At 32.6% G+C, this 27,222-nt stretch overlaps 1 protein-coding gene across 1 annotated transcript in view; it reads right to left on the bottom strand.

Annotated features, from left to right (window-relative positions):
- Positions 1-5,282: 5,282 nt before the first annotated feature.
- ADGB (androglobin) overlaps positions 5,283-27,222 on the bottom strand; it is a 162,820-nt gene continuing 140,880 nt past the window's right edge. The window contains exons 32-37 of the mRNA XM_049789313.1: positions 25,746-25,751; positions 24,617-24,787; positions 23,399-23,495; positions 13,589-13,679; positions 11,298-11,481; positions 5,283-5,489 (exon numbers count right to left, since the gene is read on the bottom strand). Coding sequence (XP_049645270.1) covers positions 5,307-5,489; positions 11,298-11,481; positions 13,589-13,679; positions 23,399-23,495; positions 24,617-24,787; positions 25,746-25,751 — 732 coding nt within the window. The 3' untranslated portion in view covers positions 5,283-5,306. The remainder of the gene's footprint in view (positions 5,490-11,297; positions 11,482-13,588; positions 13,680-23,398; positions 23,496-24,616; positions 24,788-25,745; positions 25,752-27,222) is intronic.

Raw genomic sequence — 27,222 nt, 5'->3', positions numbered from 1 at the left:
TCTGACATATTTCACTCAGCATAATAGATTCCATGTACATACATGTATAGGAAAATTTCATGACTTCATCTCTCCTGACAGCTGCATAATATTCCATTGTGTATATGTACCACAGTTTCTTTAGCCATTCGTCTGTTGAAGGGCATCTTGGTTGTTTCCAGAGTCTTGCTATGGTAAATAGTGCTGCAATGAATATAGGTGTAAGGAAGGGGTTTTTGTATTGTATTTTTGTGTTCCTAGGGTATATTCCTAGGAGTGGTATAGCTGGGTCTTATGGGAGCTCAATTTCCAGTTTTTGGAGGAATCTCCATATAATTTTCCATAAAGGCTAAACTAGACAGCATTCCCACCAGCAGTGGATAAGTGTTCCTTTCTTTCCACATCTCTGCCAACTCTGCTTGTTCGCATTATTTGTGATATGTGCCAATCTCTGTGGTGTGAGGTGGTACCTCATAGATGTTTTGATTTGCATTTCCCTGGTGATTAGTGATGTGGAGCATTTTTTCATGTATCTTTTGGGCATTAGTATTTCTTCTTTGTTAAAATGTCTGTCCATTTCTTCTCCCCATTTTTTGATGGGATTAGATGTTTTTTTCTTGTAAAGTTCTGTAAGTGCCATGTATATTTTGGAGATTAGCCCCTTATCTGATGGGTATTGGGTGAATAGTTTCTCCCATTCAGTGGGTGGCTCTTGTATCCTGGGTGCTATTTCCTTTGAGGAGCTGGAGTTTCTCAGCTTAATATATTCCCATCTGTTAATCTGTGCTTTCACTTGCTTGGAGAGTGCAGTTTCCTCCTTGAAGATGACTGTAGTCTCAATGTCATGGAGTGTTTTGCCTACATGTTGTTCTCTATATCTTATGGTTTAGGGTCTGATATTGAGGTCTTTAATCCATTTGGATTTTACCTTCGTACATGATGTTAGCTGGGGGTCTAAGTTCAATTTTTTGCAAGTGGCTAGCCAGTTGTGCCAACACCACTTGTTGAAGAGGCTTTCTTTGCTCCATTTAGGATTTCTTGCTCCTTTATCAAAAATTAGGTGATTGTATGTCTGGGGAACATTCTCTGAGTATTCAAGCCTATTCCACTAATCTGAGGTCCTGTCTTTATTCCAATGCCATGCTGTTTTGATAACTATCGCTTTGTAGTAAAGTTTAAGGTTGGGGAAAGTAATTCCTTCCATATTCTTTTTCCCAATGATTGCTTTAGCTATTCTAGAGTGTTTATTGTTCCAAACAAATTTCAAAAGTGCCTGATCCACTTCTTTAAAGAATGTCATGGTTATCTTTAGAGGGATCGCATTAAATCTGTATAATGCCTTGGGGAGTATTGCCATTTTGATGATGTTAATCCTGCCAATCCATGAGCAGGGTATGTGTTTCCATTTCCTCGTGTCCTCTCTTATTTCTTGGAGCAGAGTCTTATAGTTTTCTTTGTATAGGTCCTTCACATTTTTAGTCAAGTTGATTCCAAGATATTTGAGTTTGTGTGGCACTATTGTAAATGGGGTTGTTTTCTTAATGTCCATTTCTTCCTTATTACTATTGGTGTATAGGAAGGCGATTGATTTCTGTGTGTTAATTTTGTAGCCTGCCATCTTGCTATATGAGTTTATTGTTTCTACAAGCTTTTTGGTAGAGTCTTTAGGGTTTTCTAAGTAGATTATCATGTCATCTGCAAACATCGAGAGCTTGACTTCTTCCTTTCCTATCTGGATTCCCTTGTTAAACAGCCTTTCCTATCTGGATTCCCTTGTTTAACATCCGTAAATCTATCAACATAACACAACATCAATAACAAAAAAAATGAAAATCACATGATCATATCATTAGGTGCAGAGAAAGCATTTGATAAGGTCCAACACCCATTCTTGATCAAAAGTCTCAGCAAGATGGGAATGAAAGGAACCTTTCTGAATATAGTTAAGGCCATCTACGACAAGCCAGTGGCAAATATTATCTTCAATGGAGAAAAACTAAAAGCTTTCCCTCTAAATTCTGGCACAAGACAAGACTGTCCTCTCTCACCACTCCTATTCAACATAGCACTGAAGTTTATTTTTAATATTTATAGGCTTTATGTAATTTAGTATTAAAATGATGGTGCATAGAAAAAATTTGTATCAAAGGTTATTTTCACCAACTGATATAATGTAAGATATGTTTTTTAGGTTTGATGACTTGCCATCTGGAATTAATTGAGCCAAAAATGAAAGGTTGTTTGGCTGAAAGTTCAAAGAATAATAAAAACCTTACAATAGAATGAAACTATTTTATAAAATATATCTTTGTTTAGAAATAATTATATCTAAATTGAGATGAATAATATGTCTTATAATTGATTCCAAAAATGTTATATCAACATCTTAAAATAATGTTTCTTTAAGATATCAGGTTTTAGGTGCTCTTTCCAGTCATTGGGTAGCGAATAAATTCATTGAAAATACGTGCAAATTAAAAGTTATTTGATAAAATGTATTACAACTTTTAAATTATTATTAATAATTAGAAGGGTCAGTGATGAGGTTATGTATAGTATGATATTGGCCATATGATATTGCACAAATTCAATCTAATCTTCCTGATTAGATTTTCTATGAAGTCTGGAATATGGCATCTTTCCACAGATTTATACATCCATTACTACAGACATATTTTCTAAAAAATTTTTGTATATCTCTAAATATATCAACCACCTACATTAAAATGAAAGAAACATCCGCATATGTCTTAATTGTAGCTTTGTCAAACTATAGATTTTAGAATCACCAATTCAAATAGCACAGTGTCAGTAAATCATATCATATTGAAAAGGGCATTGTGTATTAAATAAAGTTTTACAGTTAACAAAATGAATTAAAGGTGGTTTGTTCTAATAAATCTAGAATTTAGACATAAGATAGTTTTGATGTTTATATATAAATACACATTTATAAATTATTTTATAACGGTTCACTTCTAATATAATAATGAGTGATGTTGCCACCTGTGTCCATGCAAGAAGGTAATAAAAATGTTTAGCACAAAGTCCTAAGAATGTGAAAAAATTAAACAGATAAGGAAATGATTTCATGAAACTACCAGTGGCTGAAAACTTTTCTAAATCAAGATAAATTAAAATCATTCCATATGTTTTAGACAAAAATGTATTATAGCAACATCCAGAACAAAAGTTCTTTCTTAATGTCAATTTCAGATCATCTGAGTTAGTAAAATTTATTCATAACTTTATTAGAAATAGGAGTTATAGCTCAATAAAAGACCACTTTCCTTGCATGTGGAAGGCCCAGTGTTGGATCCCTAAAACTTCTTACAAACAAATTCAGTTAAAAAGTAATCTCAAAGTGAGGCTGGAGTGGTAGCATAGTAGTAGGGAGCTTGCCTTGCACAAGATTGACCCAGGATAGACCTTGGTTTGTTTCCCAGCGTCCCATAAGGTCCCCCAAGCCAGGAGAGATTTTTGAGTGCATAGCCATGAGTAACTTACCCCTGAGTGTCACCAGGTATGGTACCAAAAAACAAATAAACAAAAATCTCAAATATACAACTCAAACTGGGGGTTGAAGATGTGGTAGAGTATATTCTTTCTTCTCTGAGACAAAGATTTGATTGCTCCATGATTCTTAAAGCCACTTCTTTTCCCATTTTAGAAGAATTGATAATACAATGGTTTATTTTGAATGCAACATGTGAAAAAGTAAATTATCACTTGACATAAAATAGTCAACATATGCTTGCATAAAAATAATCTATATGACTGAAAAAAGAGTTGTTTTTGAGAATTTGATGATTGGATACCAGTTAAAAGTTTGCTGAAGTTGTCAGCAGTAAATTGCTTCATTTAGCAGGGTTACTCAAACTTTTTAAACAGGGGGCCAGTTTACTGTCCTTCAGACTGTTGGAGGGCCAGATTATAGTAAAAAGAAAAATTATGAACAAATTTGTATGCACACTGCATATATCTTTTTTTAGAAGTGAAGAAACAAAATGAAATAAATACAATATGTGGCCCCGAGGGCCGTAGTTTGAGGACCATTGATAGATGAAGACTTCCCTTTCTTATATACATATTTGAATAACCTGAGGACACTTTGATTTTGCAAAAGAAAAAAATCACAATACTACTGTACAATAGAGATCTAGGAGGCTAAATGGGAAATTTGCTATAGTTTAATTGCTATTATAATAACATTTCATTATCACCAGAACTATCCTGGAGATTGTTACTATTGGCTGAGAGGTCGATCTCTGACTACTGATGAGAAATTATTTTCAGCTCTGAGAAAAGCCACAGGAAATAAAACAATTATTTAAATTCTTGTGGAAAATGAAGAAGTTGATGTAGCAGAAGTAAATAAAAAGAAAATGAGATGCTATCTCTTATATCCAAAAAAATGGACATGGGTTATAGAAACTGGGACATGTCTCTAGATAATATATTAGTTACCTCCAACCCAATGGAGGACATTTCTATGGTTATCATTCACAATATAGACAGTTATTAGTTATGATTCACAAATATTTCTAAATTCTGCTTCTCAGCAGTATTCACTTTTATTTTTCCTGGACATAATGAACTCAGTGACAACACATCTCTGGAGAATATTTAGAAGATAAATGGAAGCATTATTTGTTTGTTCCAATAATAGAGAAAACTACTGGTTATATATTTTGCAATTTTTGAAAGTCATGTTCAATTACCGTATTTTCTGGTGTATAAGATGACTGGGCATATAAGATGACCCTCTACTTTTCCTGTTAAAACATAGGGTTTGGACTATATTTGCTGTATAAGACTACTTCTCTTTTAATGCACACCAAATGGAAACTAAAAAACACAAGAAAAAATGAGTAGAACACTTAAAGGTTAAGCTTAGGGGACCATAATGGGATGCCAGGGGATTGAATCGTGGTCCATAATCAGCTAGCACCCACACGGCAGACACCTTACCGCTCCACACCACCACTCCGGCCCCTGATTTAAGTTTTAACATTAACTTACAGTTACTGTTTAGAATGAACAACCCAAGTTTTATTGCAATTGAAATATTGTAAGTCCTTTTATTTTTAAGTGAATTTAGTGTTAACTGAAGCTAGTTTATAAACTAGCTTCAATTGGCTTAAAAAATTGAACTTCTGAGGGAAAAGACACATTTGAAATGCATAAACTATTTCTAAGATAGAAAAACTTCTATCTTCAATTGACTTAGTATTCCATCTTTATATAGGTAAAGTCATAGGTTATTAAAAATTGAATAGGAATCAAACAGTCTTTCAAAGAATAAAAGTAGTAGGGGCATATCCTGATTATTTCTTCTGTTTTTTCTTCTTTTTCTGTGCGTCAGGCTGGAGTTTTTTCTCTGTGTCAGCCCGCATTGCTGCCTCTTGTGCAGCCAGTTCCTCCAATCTCAGGTGCTCAGCTTCCAATAATTTGTTTCTATATTCTTCCCGGGTGTTGAAAATCTGTTGTCTGTAATCATCTAAAGCGTCCTATTTTCAAGCAAAAAAAAAAAAAAAGAGAGAGAGAGAAAACCATGCATATAAGTTTCACTGATATAGGCTTATCTTCCTATAAAATATACAGATTTCACCTTTTATTTCATACCAGTAGATTTAAGTGTGAAATCATAGAAGATAGTAGAAAATTATATTTGTAGTTTTATATGGTCACAAAAGACTTAATATAGCAAAAAGAATACATGGTATTCTATCAAAATAATATATAGAGGAATATATAATTAAAGGAGAAGAAATACAAAGCAATTATCATGTTTTAACAAATATAGGGCTTCATATATATCAATATTAACTATGATCAATAAAAGTCCCCACACATAGTTGCAGCTGGTAAGCTATATCTAAAAGATAACTGAAGAATTTCAAATATCATTTATTCATTTAGTTATTTTATTTATTTGGTTTTGGGTTTGTACTCTGTGCTGCTTAGGAGTTACTTCTGGGTTTATTTTCAAATCACTGTGGCAATGCTCAGGTAATAGTAAGGGATGCCAATAATTGAAACAAGTCAGCTAAGTGCAATGCAAATGCCTTAACAGTTGTACTATTACTCTGGTCTCCTCAACTGGTTATTTTTTATTGTTGTAGATTTGACATTTATCCTTGATACTCAAAAAAATAAAGATAAAAGCCAAAATTAAAATATAAATCCCATAAATCAAAACCCTAAATAAATTTAACAAAGATACTAAAATACATAAATATTTTAATAACATTCAATACTAGATAAATTGTTGGCACTCTTCTTATTTTACTATAGATTCTTCTGAATTGAGTTAGATTCCTAGACACCATATCCACTTCATTCACTGTACAATCTATTTGATATTTTTTCTTGTCAATCTCTTCACTGATTTATCATGTACTCTTTCATTTCTTTAAGTAGACGTGGCAATGCCTCAAGAAGAAGCTGCCACTGCCGCATCTGCTGATTTGCTCTCAGTGAGCCCTTCTCTCCCTCATCCCTTTGCTGTGGACTGTTACTCATTACCAGATTTGTTTTTTAAGAAACCTTCAACTCAAGAACATTTCTTGACCCGTGATGGCTGAGAGCTGTTTTTCAGACTCCACAAGACCAAGTCACAGACTGAAGCTGTGCTCCAGACTGATCCATCCCATACTATTTCAAAAGACTTAAAAGGACTATGTATATTTCCTTTGTATACATCTTAGCTTTATTTCCTTAATAGGAATAATTCTTATTGTCTATTTTCTTATGTAGAGGTAGTTTTTGCATTTTCTTCTTTTGAATGTGTTTAGTAAGAAATTCTAGTAAGTTTCTCTCAAGTTCTGAGTTCATGGTAGAACCAGGTAATAGGAATTATTTAGCTTGTTACTTTTAGCCCCATATGCACAAGTAGTATACTGTGGCATTGTTCCTTTTTTGCATAGACACATTAAAATGGGGAAATTTTATGTATGGAAATAAGTTCTTATCTAATAGGGATAGAAACACATAAATTTTATATGGCCGGGGTCCTTACACTCTGAGCATTTCTCATAGTGACTTGACATAGGCTTTAGAAGATCAAACATTAGTCATTCAACCGTGAAGCTTAGATTCTATCTATGGAACCAGCAAAGTTTTCTGCACTAGTACTAGGAATTGAACTTCTACCAGAGAAGGCCCTAATGTTGCCTTGGCACTGACCTGCTCCAGAGTGTGCTCATATGACACCCTGATATAATAGCAACTACTTGCCACCTAATGGTGAGATGCAAACAGAAGACACTCCATGTCACTCTGACTTCAACATAGGATCTGTACAAAAACTGGATCTATAACTACAGAAACATGACTGCAACAAATGTGATTGAGAACTTTTACTGACACCACAAAGAAAGACTTTAGGGTTAGATAACTTAGTATGCTTGGAGCTTATAGTTGGTCCTATGGCAGGATACTTCATGGGTAGGGTCTCCCTGATTTTGAGCCAAAGGTTTTTCCTTCCTATTTTCCCCATCTTTTGCTATGCCCTTCAAAAAGACTTCCACACACACTCTTTTTTTTTCCTTATTTTTCTTATCTTTTACATAGAGGCTTACATTTTTTTCATAGAATGTTGGGACATGGATTACTTTATTTTATCACATATTTATGCATTTTTATGAAACTAAGAAGAAAGAAATAAAAAAAGGCTGGGTCCAGGAGTCAAGTGGTCTCAGATGCACTGGTGGGGAAAAAATAAGGACAGAACTAAATATCCAAGCCAAATTCAATAACAATAGAATAAAGAGACCTGCACTTTAACAATCTAAACTCAAATGGTCCTGTTTACTGGCAGGCCAGGGAGCAAAGGGTGATGATGTAGGATGCATTCTGGGTTTATAGGTGAAGGGAGGTTGACACTGGTGGTGGGAATGGCCCTGACTCACTGTATATCTGAAGTTCAACAATAAAGGACTCTGTAGATCACAATTGTTTATAATCAAATATATTTTTAAAAAGTGGCAATGCCTCAGATTGTAGTTCTTTTCCCTTGATATTTTTACCTAGTCCAATACATTTAAATTTAATTTATATATTCCTAGGTGCTATATCTCTCTTCCAAATTCTGGAATTATACATATAATATCTATTCACCATTTCTACATGACTGGCTGACTAATATATTAAATTGATCATATTAATAAATTTATATCAAGAGTGTTCAAGAATGAAATTTTAATTTTTATTCAAAAAATTCAAATGTAACAGAAACTGAAACAAGCCATTATTTGAGCCAAAATATCAAAGTAAACATTTTGACTTCTCTTTTTCATCTTATACAAATAATTAACTAAAAATATAGTTGATTTAAAATGAATACAATTCATTTATTTCTCATAATCTATACCAGATCACCTTAGTGTGAAGCTTGGTCATCTTTACACTTAAAATAAATCAATTAGTATTTACTTAATAATGGAGACATATAGTGTAGATGGGATTGTTAAGCAATTTAGCACAAGATGAAGACAAGACAACATTAGCAGTAAATATTGTACATCTATAAGCTTTGATAAACAAAATTACATGAGATTAAACCAGGCATTGGTAGAAATTATGTTTTAAAAGATATAAATACAAAATGTTTGAGACATATTGTAGTAAAACACTTTGGCATTATGAAAGCGTTGTCTAAAAAGTCAAGAGACAACAAGAATTTTGGAGTCACTATTATACTAGTTGTCCCTCTTTGACCAAAAAATTAATTATATGGTACATAATTGTCTTGATTATTGCCTTATCACAGATCTCTACTTCTTATGTGCCCCTTGCTGTCTCCAAAGTTTTTAGAGAAATTTAATTATTTTCTTCATGGTAAATTAAAAACATGAGTGATGTTAGTATTCGTGGATTTGTTATCAATTTTTGAATTCATATGTGGAATAAACTTCTCTGAAGCAATAGGTGGGATACTTATATTTATTGACAAGTCATAATTTTCAGACAAACTAATTTACCAAAAAGGCACAAGGGCAAACATGGTGCCTTCTAAGGTCTCAGGGTCCATTTACACAAGAGATAATGTAGCATCCTCCCACTTTTTTAAATGAATGAAATGTTACATCATCCCCCATGTAAACAGATCTTGAGACATAGGAAGGCACCTAGTTTGAAAAAGCCCTAACTACCTAAGGAAGGGTTTTTCAAAAGCTGTCAACTATTGAACTTTTTCAAAGCTGCCTGTACTCTCTGTGAGGTTCATATAAAAAGTAGCACCTGTATGAAAGAACCCTTGAAAATAACCTGTACTCACAGGCATTAGGGCCCTGAAATATCTTGGTTGTGTGTCCATGAGGTATTTTGGAAAAAAGGAGGATGTAACATAAATGTTAATTGAGACATAACTTCAGCTGACATTCTAAGGATTACTGAGATTTAATATTTCATGGATTCAAATATTCTTTATTTAATCCTACAAAATAATCACATACTCTCCAGTCTAGTTTTGCTGTAGGCCTACATGCAATCATATCAGGAGTTAACATTTCAGGCCCCAGTTTAGAATGCATGAACTGTAATAAGACCAAAACAATTGTAACTGACCTTGCTGGTTAAGGTACCTCAGATAATAAAAGAAGCTCAAAAGCTAAACTACCCTGCTTCAGCATATGCCTTGAACAATTTGCCCCTGTGTCTTTCTGGTCAATTAGTTTTGTCCGAAAATTATAACTTGTCAAGAAATTGAGTATAAAATTCCACCTTTTGTTTGAATAAATGGAGCAGAGCTTGAATCCATCCAACTTGGCTCTATGGCCTCTGTCTCCCACAGCCAATTCTGTGTACCCACACTTCAAGGGACCCCAGAAGATTCCTTAGTGTCAGGACTAATCAGTCCGTGACAATTTAGTTATGTAAAACTTGATTATTATAGACATCCAACTAAGATATTCTACCCAACTAGGCTTCCACTAATATTTAAATAGCATTAAAAAGATAAATAGTTTTATAGAAAAATAATAAATGAGGCACTACTAAACTTGCCTCAAGAAATACTTAAGAAATATTTAATGAAAGAAAAAAATCTCATTTAAAAGTATGAAAATACATTTAAAAATGCTAAAATATGATTATTGTGATTATTGGGATCTGTATTCTGTGAAAACTATAATATTTTCATTTTTTTTAAATCGAACAATTTTTTTTCTTTGCCATTTGCATGGAAGCACAAAGACTCCAAATATCCAAGGCAATCCTGAGACAAAATAGAAGCAGAGTCATCATGATGGCACCTCGATCTCAAACTGTAACACAATGCAACTGGGTTAAAAAAAATAGCATTGAATTGGAATCAAAATAGGCATACAAACTAATAATTGAGAGCATAGAATTACATTCTTCATAAATGGAAAATTTATTGATGTAATAGAAACAACAGAATAATGTATGAAATGTCTTAAAAATTATATTGGCAAACTGCTTAGCTAAGTGCAAAAGAAGAAAACAAGCACAACTCATAAAATATATACAAAGAAACTAGGGCAAATATTCTATCATGTTGGTTCTAGAAATGTATCTGGAGTTTTGTATTCCAAAGTCAAGAAAAATAAAATAAAAGCTAATCAAATGGTTAGAAGAAAACTGTTGACATTGGTGGCATGAAATGTGCACTGATGAAGGTTGTTGTACATTGTATGATTTTAACTTTATTTATGAAAAATAAACCTATACTATTAACAACCTTGTAGCCCTGGGGTTTAAATAAAATAAATAAAAAGCATAAAAATAATAAAATTAAAAAATTAAAAAATGGGATTGTATCATATTATACAGCTTCTGTGCATCAAAAGAAGTAATTATTAAAGTAAAAAAGATAAGACACCAAGAGGAAGAAAGTGTTTGCACACTAAAAATCAGATAAGGGGTTAATATTGCAGTATAGTTTATCTCTCATACTATTTTATAAAAAAGCAACCCACCATAAAATAAAAGGTCTGAACAATTCCAAAAATGATAAAGATTTCTCGCATGCACATGGAAAATGGTTAGTACTACTTCGTATAAAATTTTAATCAAAATGATGTATCACATCATACCCCTAATAATAGCCTACATTAAATGAACAATAACAATAGCAACAACAATAGGAACAAGTGTTGGCAGGGAGTGTAGAGATCAAGCAACCTTTAAATACTGTTGGTTGGAAGGTAAATTGGTTTCATTTAGGATTTTCTCTGAAATGTGTTCGATGTTTTTAAGACTTTTATCTCCATAAACTATATGATTGGTTCTACGGCTTAATCACATATCACATATTTTCCAACTGTGATTCACATAAGCACTTTCAAACTCACTCGCATATCTGTGTACATGTCCAGGACTTCGCTGTTTGTCTTCTCTCTTAGTTCTTGGTCAGTTTCTCGAGTACTAAGTACTCTGTCCCTATATTGTCGAAACTGATGGAACTCCTCTGATTTTTGCATCATATACAGCTGATTGCGTTCCTCTGTTTGCAATACAACATCAGCATCTGTTTTCCTTCACATAAAACATGAATATGAATTATTTGAGGAAGTATGCTACAAAATCCATATTGCAGCACAACTTAAAATAGTAAAACAAGAATAAATAGAATAACAAAATAAAGCCAAACAAAATTTAAATCTAAGTCAAATAAAATTTCAGGAGTATAGAAAACAAACATTTTTTAGTGGAAAGTGAATTATTAATTATCAGGGAATGTGGAATAAAAGGAACTCTTAGATATTATATTAAGACTATAAATCACATTAGCTTCTATGGAAATTGGTGAAAAATTTTCTAACAATATTACAAATGTATGTAACATATGTTTAACCATAATTCAACCATAATGTCAGGCCTTAATATTAAATTATTTGACCTGGTTTGTAAAGTATTGTTATGATCTCTCACTGTTTGTGAGGCACAGAAATAAAGTAGGGAGGATATAGGAAGAGGTACATAAAGAGGGAGTGAGGAGGATATAGTAAAAGAAAGAGAAAAATAAAGATAAAGCAAGTAAGTTAGAATAAAAGACAAAAGCAAAGAAAGAAAAATATAGAAAAGGAAAAGAAAGAGAACAAGAGAAAATAAGAAAAAGAGAAAGAAAAAGAAAGATAAAGAAAAAGAAAGGAAGGAAGAAAAAGAAAGAAAGGAAAGAAAGGAAGGAAGGAAGGAAGGAAGGAAGGAAGGAAGGAAGAAAGAAAGAAAGAAAGAAAGAAAGAAAGAAAGAAAGAAAGAAAGAAAGAAAGAAAGAAAGAAAGAAAGAAAGAAAGAAAGAAAGAAAGAAAGAAAGAAAGAAAGAAAGAAAGAAAGAAAGAAAGAAAGAAAGAAAGGGAGAGAGGAAGGGAGGAAGGAAGAGAGGAAGGAAGAGAGGAAGGAAGGAAGAAGGAAGAGAGGAAGGAAGGAAGAAAGAAAGAAAAAGAGAGGAAGGAAGGAAGGAAGGAAGGAAGGAAGGAAGGAAGGAAGGAAGGAAGGAAGGAAGGAAGGAAGGAAGGAAGGAAGGAAGGAAGGAAGGAAGGAAGGAAGGAAGAGAGAAAGTTTGGTACACGCACACATACACACATACACATACACACACACACACATACTCTACAAGATACTACTCATCCATATCATGCTGACATCTTAGTTTTTACAAGAATATGATGGAACTGAAGTGTGTCCTGATATATAAGTAAGGCAAATTGAAAAAAATGAGTATTGGATAATCTGTTATATTTGGAAAATGGAAAAACAAAGGACTGTACAAAGACACACAAAAACAAAATCTTAAAACAATTTAAATCACAAGATCTTATATCAAGTAAAATATTATAGCAAATAAAGTAGCAAATTATTAAATAAAATAACAAATACATAACAAAAAGAAATAACATCATGTATAATAAATTTTTAAATCAAAAAATTTAAGTCAAAAGGAATAAAAAGACTAAACCATATTTTAAATTACTAAATTTTGGGAGGGGGAATAAATTAATTTACATTTGATAAAGTATTGAACTGGAATTTTTGCTTTGTTTTATTTTGGGGCCACACTCAGTGATGCTCAGGGGTTACTCCTGGCTATGTGCTCAAAATCGCTCCTAGCTTTGGGGACCATCTGGGAGGCTTTGGGTGTGGGGGAGTAGAACTGCGGTTCAGCATAGGATAGCGCATGCAAGGCAAAACGCCCTACCGCTTGCGCCACCACTCTGGTCCCTTGAACTAGAATTTGAAATTATGAACATATGTCCCTTTTTAATTTATGTAGCTAAATAATTTTAAAAATGTTTAACTTTATATACTTTAATAATAATCCCTTTATTTGTTTCGCTATTATGAATATCGCATTTAATTAAATGATAGCCTTATGATGGTGGCAATTTTCCATATTTCAACCCACCTTGAACAAATTACAAATTAATTATTTATATATTTAAATAGTTTTGCTATTGACTTATTTTGTTGAATTTAAGATAAAAACATTACATTTCTCAATATTAGTATACGGAAGATACATTATTTGATTTTAAGTGTTTAATTGTTTAGTACCTCCCACTAGTAATATATCCAGATATATATACACACATATAGATGCAGATATATGGAGATTCTTATATTAATCATGTTTATTAAAACTTACCATATATACGGACTTAAGTCTACTTTTTCTAGCTCTTTCTGAATGAGTTGTGGAGTAAAGTCTACTATTGTTGGGGATCGTGTCTGAAGACCTGTTTAAAAAATGATTAATACTCAATTTTCAAACAGCAGCAAAGACAATTCAAATTATGGTTATATTTTATTGTGATTAAAAGTAGTTTTCACAATTGAAAATATTTCCTGTTAAAAGTATTGATAGGATGGGGCTGGGCGGTGGCGCTAAAGGTAAGGTGCCTGCCTTGCCTGCGCTAGCCTTGGACAGACCGCGGTTCGATCCCCTGGTGTCCCATATGGTCCCCCAAGCCAGGAGCAACTTCTGAGCACATAGCCAGGAGTAACCCCTGAGTGTTACTGGGTGTGGCCCAAAAACCAAAAAAAAAAAAAAAAAGTATTGATAGGCTTTCTGGTTGTAATTTAAATATTGAGATGGACCAAATAAAAAGTGCTTTTCTATATAATATCATGACTCACGACTTTCAATGTCTAGTAAGTTTATAAATTAGCAATAAAAATCAAAATATCTGAGTGAACCAAGCAGAAATTGATTTCGTTTGTTTGCTTGCTTGCTTGCTTGCTTTTGGAGACACACCTGGTGAGTGGTGTTCATACTAATTCCTGGCTCTGAGCTCAGAGATACCACCTGACTGGGATCAAATTACCATATGCAGAAGGAGCGAGCAAACCTTGTTTACCAAGTGTAAAGAAAGCCCCTTACCTGTGCTACCCTATCTTTCTGGTCCAAGAACTAATTTATGAAAATGACTTTGAATGCATAATATTAGGCATTCAGTTTTTCTTGATCATTTAAAAAAATCTCTTTAAAATCCTTTAGGTATTACTCATATACCACAAAATGTACCTATTTGCAGTATAATTTAATATAGTTCCAACACATTTATAGATGTTAAATGATCAAAAATCCTGCTTTAAAAAATTATAATCCAGGGGCGGGGAAGGTGGCGCTAGAGGTAAGGTGTCTACCTTGCAAGCGCTAGCTTAGGACGGACCGCGGTTCGATCCCCCGGCATCCCATATGGTCCCCCCAAGCCAGGGGCAATTTCTGAGCGCATAGCCAGGAGTAACCCCTGAGCGTCAAACGGGTGTGGCCCCCCAAAAAAATAGACAGAAATAGAAATTCATTTGTATCGATTTGTATCTATTCAAAATACAAATATTTAAAAGGGGCCGGGCGGTGGCGCTAAAGGTAAGGTGCCTGCCTTGCCTGCGCTAGCCTTGGACGGACCGCGGTTCGATCCCCCGGTGTCCCATATGGTCCCCCAAGCCAGGAGCAACTTCTGAGCACATAGCCAGGAGTAACCCCTGAGCGTTTACTGGGTGTGGCCCAAAAACCAAAAAAAAAAAAATTATAATCCAAGTAGGAGCTCTTTTGCCCTTTAAAAGACAGATGAAATGACTTTGATAGCAATGATGAAATTGATAAAATGATGAAAAATGGTGAAAGATATTTCAGAAAGCACAAGAAATTCTACCACAAGCTACAGCCAAAATTTGTCTTTTTTTTTTGTCTCTATTACCTTACCTAAGCTGCATATTTTATATAAGTTGACTACTGGGTCATATGCTAAAATTTTGCTTAATTTTTGAGGAACTTTCATAGTATTTAATCTATTTTTATCTTCATAATAAAATTTAAATTTACAAAGTAAAAGTCTTACTAAATTGTTATTACAGAGATATAATATTGGTTAAACAATATAGAGTTTTACAGTATAAATTATCATTATATTTCAATGCCTATACATTCTACATTATGAGTCAACAAAAGTCTAACTCTAAGCATTATCAAATAATTCTCCCATTTATCTGATTTACTCACTCCATCTTTCTTCCCCAGTGGTAGTCACAATTGTCAGATCTTAGGTAAAGTTTCAGGTTTCTTTTATTTTCTCAGTATGTTTCTCTTTATCTCCCACACGGAAGAACTCATACAATGTGTTTTTATTTTTATCTAACTTACTTCACTTCATGACATTTCATTTAGGTAGACTGGAAACTGTGATAAATATACCAGAAGATATAATAAATATACTTAGCAAGTTTCTTTCCTGGTGTTGCAAATGACAAGGTTTACTTCTTATGCCGGACTCATATTCTGTTGTCTTTATCAGCTTCATCTGGGTTCTTAGGTTGCTTTAGTATTTTAGTCACTATGATTAATGATTTCAATGAGTATCGACTTTAATTTATTTTAATTTAATTTTAAAGTCCTATTCAAATACTCTAGTCTAGTCCCTAATTCCTAATTTAGAATAATTTTGATGGGATGGAGTAAAAGAGTGAAATATTCTGGAGTATTTAAAATCTATTTTTTTGTGTCATCTAAATTTTTACTGTCCTCAATCTCTATCACTGAGTCTAAATCAATCTTGTGATCTATTAACAAAATTTTCAACATCAAGCTTTCAATATTATCTTATGTTATTTGGAAGTATTGTGTAGTGTATTGGCACTAAATGAATCATGGAGAAATTGCTGCATTGTCTACATAATAAACATAAGCATATGTTTAAATAATTCAATTATGCCAAAGTTTGCTTCAAGGATTTTGTCAGTATGCTAGTAGATATATGGTTCCTTATCATTATTTTATATTCTTAATTAGTAGATTGTTTGGCCATCAGAAATTCCTCTTGAACTTTAATGATACTTTTGTTTGTTTCTGCCATAAATTGGTTATTCTGGGTCTATCATGGTTGCTGTTTGTGCAATATACATTCTTTCATCTGTAATTAGCAAAACTTGTTTTGTATTCTGAAATATAAAATATATCTCATAGTTATCACATAAAAGATCCTGTTTTTAAAATTCAGTCTAATAATATCTCTCATCTAAAAAAATTTATTCATTTATTTTCATGAATATATGGGTAATATTGTATATACTTTTCCATACAACTACTGCCTTCATTGTTCATCTATTATAATGTTTTATTTGTTTAGACATGTTAGTCTTGAATTTCTTAATAGCTACTTCAGAGTTTACAGTACACATTTTACTTTCTTATATATTCTGAAATAGCATTAAATATTCAAGTAGTACATAGAAACTATTCTATTTAACTATTTTCCATATAATATTATTTATGCTACTATTTTCATATATGAATATAAATATAGCAGTAGTTTTAAAATTATTTTAACTAAATCGAAAGTATAATTTACATTGTTTTAGCATGTTCAGATTATTAACTTTACTTGTGAATTTGAGTTAATTTATGATAACATTTTTATTCAACCCAAGTGATTTTCTTTAGTTATATATTTTTTTGTTTTTCGGGTCACACTTATCTATGCTTAAGGATCATTCATATCAATTCTCAGGGGAGACTATGGGGTGACTGGGATAAAATTTAGGTCAGCTTCCTCCCAGACAAGTGACCTACCTACTGTGCTATTGCTCCAGCCCTAGCATTCTTTTTAGTCAGATTAGTAAATGAACTCTTGTAGTGATTATCTGAGAATGTGCTTGTTTTGCATCAAATTTTGAAGAATAGTGCTAATAGATCTAGAATATGGTTGGATAGAATTTCTCTTTTATAATATCAAGCAATAAATAAATCTCATAGATTTATGACCTCATTTCTGAGGACATATACATTTTTTTAATTTTATTAGGATTTCTGTAATAATTTTTTTTAATTTTCTGCTTTCAGTATTTTTAAGATTCTTTTTTGAATATTTATCTTATATATTTTTTTATTTTTGGCCACACCTGGTGATGCTCAGGGGTTACTCCTGGTTATATGCTCAGAAATTGCTCCTGGCTTGCAGGACCATATGGGACATTGAGGGATGGAATTTTGGTCAGTCGTAGGTCAGCTGCAAGCAAGGCAAATGCCCTACCGCTGCACCATTGCTCCGACCTCATGAATGTTTTTCTGTACTATGTTCTGTTCAATGGTAATGGTGGATCTGTATTGATCTTTCTTAAAATTCTTTGTGGTTACTGGATGTGTAGTTAAAAGTAGTTTTAAAAAATAAGTAAGATGTGAGATGATCAGTAATTTATAAATATTAGGATATGTTAGATTTTATTGTATTCTCATGTCTTTTGAGCACTGGTAATTTCAAGTTTATTATTTTATTCTTCTTCAGAATCATTTTGGTATACACGTCAGTTTAATTATCATGGTGAATCTATTAAATTTTCACTTTTGCTATTTGATGTTCCAGAATTTTCATTTGGGCCTGAATGATAAGTTCTATCTCCGTATAGATATTCTGGTTTTGGTGAGAGTATCTTCTTTCTATTGCCTCGAAATTTCACTTAATTCCTTAGAAAGATTTTCAGCTGCCACTACATCACCTCATTTGCCAACTCCTTAAATTCCTCTTATTCTCAGAAAGATATAAGCCAACCTGCCCAAATTTATGGGTACACCTGCCTGAAACTGAAACCAATTGGGGTCCCTGGGAGAGGTGTGGATGAGCCCATGCCCTGCTACAGTCACAGCAGCTACATCCACAATCCACAATTGCCGTTTAAGGCAAGTGCCCAACTTCATAGCGTCACGATTAATCTCTATATAGAAACCTAAGGGAAAACTCCAGGTCTACCAGCTTTGAGCCTGAAAACTGTGGAGTCTTCTCAGAGTACAAATGGGCAGCCACACCCACGTCCCACAGCCACCACCATGTCAACATGATGACCCAGAGAATCACAGATATTTGAATCCCCAGAGCCTTCTAATTTATTAATGCTGATACCCCAATTGACACAGAACAATTTAGATGTAATCATAGGACAGAAGCCACCTAAGCCCCAACAAAGCCATTACCATAGAATGTTCAAAAAACAACAAATAGCCTAGTAAATTTTTAGATAATGACTTACTTAATGACTGCATCCTGAAGCAAATGTTATAATTTTTCTTTTACTGCAATTTTTGATGACATTATTACTATTTAGTTGTAACAAGTATAAAGCAAATAATTTTGTGCCTACCAAGAGGGCAGGCTTGAAGGTAGATGTTAACAAAACTCAGGACAATGGCAAAAGACTATTTGTACTGGTGTTTGGATAGGTGTTAGAACATTAGATGCCAGAAACAATTTTATTATGAACAACTTTATAAACCATAATATTTATATAAGCTATTAAAATTTTAAGAGTTTGTTGACTTTTCAAAATGTTGTTATACTATTAGCTTTGAAATTTGGGGTCATTTGTTACATAATCCTCGTTCTCTCAAGTCATTTTTATATTGAGTACTTTTGTTACTAAGGCATTTTTCACATACATTAGTGTAATAGCACATCTATTAATGTATTAGCACATTTATTAGCAAATCTCACACATTTATAAAAAGCTGTATATTTTTATATGAGCTAATCTAGAAATGTAGTATGATTCTCTCTAACAGTTATTATTGCTTTTGTTTTTAAAATGATTTATTGTTGAGTTGTTTCTCCTGCAGCATTTAGCAAATAATACCTAAACCATTTTTAACATTTATTTTTAATGAAGTAATATTATTTATAATAAAATTATCAGTTAAAAATATTATAAAAACTGAAGCAGATTTTAGAAGTGTCATCTAGATCATCATAGTTTAGTGGTCAGCTAATATTTATCAACCATTTTTCTTAAACACTTTTGCCACTAAATTTTATTTTCCTGCCTAAGGAATCTAAGAGATCTAAACCTCGTTTGGAGGCTTAGAAATAATCAAAATTTTGGTGATGTATAAAGAGTTGCTCCTCATTTCACTTGTTGAGAATATTATACTCAATGGGAGACATGTTTGTGCTCCTTGATCTTTCTGAGTATACACAAAATTATTCTCTACATTTAGGCATCCATATGCTAAAGTTTGTAGGAAGTTTTTCAAAACCAAGCATTTTTTTTACTCCAATTTCTCTTTTCAAATTTCCCAACATTTGTTGCCTCCCTAAATTGAGAAAGAGAGCTTATGATATTGACTATGGCTGATTCTTTTGTCACAAAATGCTCTATAATTTGCAGCAGTGACAATGTCAGACATAAAATTTTTCAATGATCCTCAAATATGTAAGTCATGTCTCACACTGACAGTGGCCAAATGAATCTTCCAAAACACCTCTGTCCAAATTTCTGAGAAATAAAATAAAATTAATGATCTGAAAATGAAAGTATAATATTGAATTATTGAGGTGTACGAGGTGTTGTCACAATTGAACTATTGGAGATAGGTGGAGGGAGAAGCAGTTGAAAAATTCAAGAAGGAAAAAGCAGCTGGTAAAAAACAGAGGAAAAGAGGAAGAGAATGTGGGAGAGAGAAGAAATATTTAAATAGAAAATAGTTAGATAGTTAATAGTTAAAGCTGCTCACTGTAACTATCAGCCAAAGGAACTCAAAACAGAAACGGTTTTAACAAGGCTTCCAGGAGGAATACAGTCATTCTAACACCTCACATTTTAAATTTATGCTCTCTCTCTTTTTTTTAATTTTTGGGCCACACCCAGTGATGCTTAGGGGTTACTCCTGGCTATGCGCTCAGAAATCACTCCTGGCTTGGGGAATCAAAAGGGATGCCAGGGGATCAAACCGCGGTCCATCCTATATTAGTGTGTACAATGCTACCTACTATTTGCACCATCGTCTGGCCCCAGAATTTATGCTCTTCTTAATTTAATGGACTAAGTTTTAGCACTGTATGTGTGGTTATTTGGTGTAGTAGTAATAGGAAACTAAATATACTAAGTTTATATGTTTTTGCTTTTCCCATTTTTGATAACTATTTTGTACTCAGTTGTATAGTTTAAGTTTAAGTTTACATATTTTAATTTTTTAATATGTAATAATATGTTTATTGGGGAGAAAGAGACTATGTCGTTTTTACTCTATCATTCAAAAGGTTTCACCTTGCCACTATGTAAACAACCTTTAAGCATGTTATTGTAATACTCTCCAAAAATGTTGGAAAGTAACAACAACATTTTTTGGGGGAGTCACAACTGGCAGTGATCAGGGTTTACTCCTGACCCTACACTCAGAAATCGCCCCGGGCAGGCTTGGGGACCATATGTGATGCCAGGATTTGAACAACCTTCCTTCTTTCTGCATGCAAGGCAAACGTCCTACCTCTATGCTATCTCTCCGGCCAAAACAACAAAATTTTAAAGTGAGAATTTATTTTGGATTGAAATCAATATAATCTGATCTAAATATCTAAAAGCTTAAAATAATATGCAAGTGAGGTTTGCATTGTTAAAAGTATATAAAAACATGCCACATGACAAAAATAGAAATAATATGCAACTTAACTTTTGTATATAAGTTTAACTCTGTATTTAATTTTAAGTCATTAGTAATAAAATTCAGGTCATGTTTTCCCACTTTGTAATGTAAGTTAAAATAAATACTACTAAAGTATTGATAATTTATAGTATGATACTTATTGAATCCAATGACTTAGAGTTTCTTTTGTTTCATCTAGGCTCACTGGAAACTTGAATATCTAAAGCTGATTTGCTTTTTATATAAATATATCTACTTATTGTGTAGTTCCTCATTATTTCATTAATTGAATTGTCTTTTATAGGTACCAACTCTACTGACTAACCAAAAATATTGCTTTTTGGTCAATTTTATGTTTTTTTTATATCCCATGAAATTCTATGGCAGGAGAAAACATATTAAATATTACATATTTATATAAAGAGGCTCTGCAAGGGGCCATTAATGGTAAAACTTTATGTTTGGCTATGAACAAGACTGGGATAAGATGTTATTAGGCCTGCAGAACAGTGCAGCACCTAGAGGGAATCTGTGAAAAATGCAGTCCATACACAGGTCTTTTATGTCAATGTTTCTTAACCTTTCTTAATTTATTTTGTCTCCTCATTTTTCTTCTTCCTGTGTACCCCTGTTCTACTAATTGGTCCCCTAGTTCTATACCATGGCTTCCACTTACTCTATCCTCAGCTGTAGCCCTTGGAATATCCTAAGGACCCCATGCCATAAAACCCCCATTTGAATAATATTGCCCTACAAAGTAAGTTCTAACCAAATGTTAAGAAATATTAAGAATTTAGAAAATTAAAAAATTTAGAATTAAAAAAATTTAGAATCTAGAAATATTTTGCATGCTTGTCATTAGATGACTATTTAATTAAATTTTATAAAAATTTTCAGTCTGTGACAGACATGATAATGTGAGAATCCTTTATCACAGGTAGTATGAGAATCACTGTTTAAAGAAAATCAGAAAATAGGTTGAAATTAAGACAAAATTTTGTAACTTTGGAAGATGCATTTTCTAATAAAAAATTAAGTTGAAAGCAGTTTTTATTTCATTCATTGCCTTTTGTTGATGACTTAGATTTGAGCAAGCATGTTTAGGAGTAACATCTATCAAGGCATTATCTACATGTCTTCTGGAATCATGAAGAAAGAAAATCTAAATTACCTGATATATGAAAAAGAGATGCAGTAAGAATGAAGTGATTTGAGAGAAGGGAGGAAGTCACAAATATCTTGGGAAATATAGGGGTCAGAGCATATAAAGCTCTTTTATGGTCTCTTAGGAGCATGCATTTCTGGGACAATTATAATGAACAGCAGGAGAGAGAACAAAACTCAAGAGTTCCAAAAAGCAGTTACACAACTGGGGTCCCAATGATCCTCAAGCAAGATTCTTTCTACCACCACAATTCCTGGGAGTCCATCTGGCAGGTCTGAGTACTATGGGATGCACTACAACTACTTAATGGCAATCAAAAGCTAGCTTTACTTGATGGTGTAGAGTTAAATTTATCATTCTTAAGAAATGACAAAAATACTTTAAAACCTTAAATACCTTTAAAAAAGCGATCCATAATTGATTGGGTTTTTTTGTAGACAACTTTTTGGTCTCTATTCCTGCTCACTCTTACCCTTCTTCCAATATTTTACTGCCCACTCCACATTAACCCAAAGTACATTTAATATGAGTATTAAGTGAAATTAGAATTTCTATTACACAGTTCCAGGTCTATGATAATAACTTAATATTAGTAGTTAGCATTACTACTCTGAGTTTTATTGCTATTATTTGATATTATAATGATTCCAGATGTATAGTGCTATCTTTGTTATTAAAAAGTGCAGCCTCAAAGCTAGAGCGACACCACTTGCCTTGCACATGGCCAATCTGGTCACTGAGTCTGCTAGCAGTAATTTCTAAGCGCAGAATTTGGATTACTCCAGATAACTCCAGAGTGCTGCCGTGAGTACACCCCCCCCCAAAAAAAAGATAAGAAAAATGCTGCCAAGTTTGCATACGTTTTAATTAGGTAGCACCCTGCTGTGACAACTGCACAATATTCTTTTTATTCTTTTTCCTTTTTTTTCTTTGTTGGCTTTTTATTATTTATTTATTTATTTATTCATTTATTTATTTATTTATTTATTTATTTTTGATACACACACAGGCTCTCAAGGATTACTCCTGACTTTGTGCTAAGAGATAACTCATGGCAATGCTCAGGAGATTATATATGTGGTGCTGGGTATTCTGGACAGCCACTTGTAAGGCAAGCACACTATCCACTATATTATTGTACCAGAACCTGGGTTATCTTTGCTAAAATTTAAAAAAAAATAGTGTATACTTAGGGAAAAATAAAATTTTCTAAGTAAAAAGAAAATCATAACCTATTATCTTAAAGTTCTGTACATTGACTTTTTACACTCAAATGAAGAAAAGGCTTAGCAACATTTTATTTTTACCAAGCAGGATTCACAGACTGTCTCTCTGAGATACATTAACAGACCTGTGCTGTGAGGCAGTGGGGATGATTCACTGACCTTCATCCAGTGATTTTGTGTCTTTTTCAGTTGAAGTGTCAAAATCAGGTATTTTCTTAACTAACTGCTTCAAGTAATGCAGACGAGCCTGAGTTGCCTAAAACACAAACACTATCAGCAAACAGTATAGTATATATAACAAATAGTAAACAGAACAAACAATGAACACGTGAATGACTACGGCAGTTTGGAATAAACTTGATTTGCAAGCCAGCCATGATTTTGATCATTATTTTTGAGGAATAATAAAGAAGCAATCCATAAAAAAATGCATTAAGCTGGCCATTCAGTCATAGATGGAAATCCTCATGAATTGCTCTCATTAACTAACTGCTTCAAGTAATGCAGACGAGCCTGAGTTGCCTAAAACACAAACACTATCAGCAAACAGTATAGTATATATAACAAATAGTAAACAGAACAAACAATGAACACGTGAATGACTACGGCAGTTTGGAATAAACTTGATTTGCAAGCCAGCCATGATTTTGATCATTATTTTTGAGGAATAATAAAGAAGCAATCCATAAAAAAATGCATTAAGCTGGCCATTCAGTCATAGATGGAAATCCTCATGAATTGCTCTCATTTCACTTGGAAACTCTGATTTGGAAACAAACATATATAAAGGGTAATGTTCCAAAATGACAAAGATCCTTTTCTTTTTGGGTGAGGTAAAATAGATTTATTTAGAGAAATGGGAAAGAAAAAGGTATGGAGGGAAAGTACATATTTCAAATTGAGATGCCAGCACATTGCTAAGGAAGACACGCACCACTCCCTTGGAAATGACAATTATTGTTACAATTAGTGCTTGGAAATGAGAGAAATGAATTCTGCGTATTTCATAAGAGGCAGCATCAGCTTTTTAATCTATTTGAGGGTAAACAAAATAACCCCTAAATCAACTATTAAATTCTTGATTTTTTTTTCACTTGGAAATGCAAGGACAGGTGTGGAAATAAACCCAGACTATGTGAAAGAAAGAGATAACACACTGGTTCTAGAAGTGGAGTCATGATATGCATTTGCTATTTGCAAGTTATCTGGGTATGTGTATTAACATGGTCTTACCATTTAGTTACCGAATGTTTGACACAATTTTAGTGAATACTCCTAGAGGAAAGATTATACAGTTTTGACACCTGACTCTTACTGCAGTTCATGCTTAAGGTTGAAAAATCAAAGAACAACTTTTCAAATGAAATCATTCATAACCTTGATCCCTCTTCCTGGCTCAGTAGTTTCCCAGGCTTGCTTCATTGCTCGGATTTCATCAGCACGTTCTGTATCCTTTTTCACATCTAAAATCTCTCCCTCACTATGATCAGTGACCAACTTCAAAACCCAGTATGGTTTATTGGGGTCTTCTTGTTGAGAGTGAAGTGCCTGCACAAATAAAATTAAAACCTTTGTGTCAAATGGTATCCACCATTCAAATGGATTTCGATTTTACATTCTGATTTGGGACTTCATTATGGAGTACTTATTGAAGAAAAATAAAAACATATTCACAAAAAAATTTGGACAAAATGCATTAGACTTATCCATAAAAGGTTATAGATAAAAATGTCTGTCAACTGAAATATGAATACATTGTCATATATACATAAAATGTAATACTACCTAATTATTAAAATGTAGCACACTGTTGGTGTATTCCATAGTAAATTTTAACACTTAGATATTATTTTGAGGTAAAGCAGTTGAGCACAAAAAGTATACCTTATTTTTATCATTTATTTGTATGAAATTCCAGAATAGTTGCCTAGGGTTAATGTATGATAAATAGCTGACTCCACAGCAAAGCAGAAAAATAATTTTTACTCTAAAGAAAATTTATTAGAAAACTGTAATCCAAAAAATTCTAAGTTATACTTCTGCTCATTCATAGTATTTCTTTCAAAAATGAGAACAGAGCTGAGGGCACTGAGGACAATATGTAGGGCACTTTTCTTGCACACGACTAACGCATGTTATGTTATGTTTATTATATCTTATATAATATCATATTTTATATTACATTATTATATTATATTATTATTTTATATTTATTATGTTATTATTATTTGGTCCACTAAGCCTGCCAGCGGTAATCCCTGAACACAAAGTCAGGAGTAAGCAATGAGCATCACCAGCTGTGGTATTAAAACAAACAAACAAACAAATAAAAATGAGGGCTGGAATGGTTAATCATTTCTAATTAAGGAAGTCTAAAGACACTATATTTACATATATATTGTAGAAATCAATGTTAGATGTCTCACTGGATCAATTTCAAAGATCTTGGAGTAAAGAACTGTATATGTAAGAGAAATTTACTTGTAGAGCTCTTAGAGTCCAAAACACTTATCTGTTAAGTGCCAGTGGTTATTAGTACTTTGCATAAAATTTAGGCAATGTCAATATTCTACTAGGTCATGAGAGGAGAGAAAATGAGGGGTTGGGATATTGATTCAATATTCATTGACTTCAATGTTATCAAAAAAGATCTAGCTCTCTACAATATCCCCTTAATATTCTTATATGAAGTTAATTCTCACGCTTGTAAATTATTTGATTTCTTTCTCTTTTTTTAATTTCTTTTTCTTAAAGCACAAAACAAAGTAGATAAGCTTTTTATATCATCATCATTTATATGGTTCAGTAAATGAGTTTATCATTAACCTCTCTGACTGTTTTGAAGAAGCACTAAGAAAGACTAAGGGAAAGCCTCATAAGTCTCTATTCAAACATAAGGTTTGAGTAGGGGTTAAATTAAGGATTTAAACTTCTGTGGTCTGTTTTTTTAAATTATGAAATATTTCCTCTGTGAGTTTCAAACACTGATTTTAATAATATTAAATAAACATGAATTTAACTAGTATATCAAAAAATAAAATCAACCAAGGTCTACACACTGTAGTTTCTTCAAAGAGATTGGTGATTGAAAATTCATATGTTTCTGAACAAAGTAGCATTGAAAATAAATTTTACACAGGAAAAAATATATTCATATTTAAAATGGAGTAAAAGCCCTTAAAGAAAATTCCGTTTTGGAACATTATATATATAAATATATATATATTTTGCTGATATTGCGGTAAAAGCTAGCATTTGCATTGTACAATGAAGCTAGTGGAAGGTACAAGTAATTTAAAATAAAAAATTGGTATAAATAAATTATTTAAACAAAAAATTAAGAAGGAAAAATTGGTGTTTCTACCCAAAATAAATTAATTGATTTTTCAACATGACTGATGAAATTGAAAGTTCAAATTATAGTGACTTTATTTCCTTTTTAGTAAATATATTAACAATTTTAAGCATCACACTATTGAACACTAATATTTACTAAAATCAAGTACTAAAATATTGATTCCTAAACTATCATAAAAAAGCAAATCATAAAGGAATTCTGTAACTGAGCCTACCTTTGGTAAAAGTTGTTCAAACTATTATTTTTTAAGATTCCCAGGAATGATGAGCATTTCAAAATTCTACTTAATCCCAGTTATTAAATTAAACTTGAATTTATTAACTCTGAATAACCTGTGGCACGAACTTTAATTTTGAGACTATAAATATTCTTTCACAATTGTGAAAAGAATGAAAGGCTATGAAACGTACCAGTTTTTCTTTTTATCTGTTCATTTATTTTACTTTTTTTTTCTTAATATTTTTCAATTTTTAACGTTTTCAATGTACCCCAACTATTCCAACTGAATTTTATCTGGCTTTTTTCATTTTAACCTTCATGGAGAGCTTTGTTTTCACACATAAAACTGAATCAAAAATTGAGTCAAAAATAGGCACCAGGAGACAATAGATCATTATAGAAGAAC

Source organism: Suncus etruscus, chromosome 15 (assembly GCF_024139225.1).
Source record: "Suncus etruscus isolate mSunEtr1 chromosome 15, mSunEtr1.pri.cur, whole genome shotgun sequence".
In the NCBI taxonomy this organism is placed as follows: domain Eukaryota; kingdom Metazoa; phylum Chordata; class Mammalia; order Eulipotyphla; family Soricidae; genus Suncus; species Suncus etruscus.
Note: the sequence above shows the minus strand (reverse complement) of the source record. Positions and strands in the feature narration are given on the sequence as shown.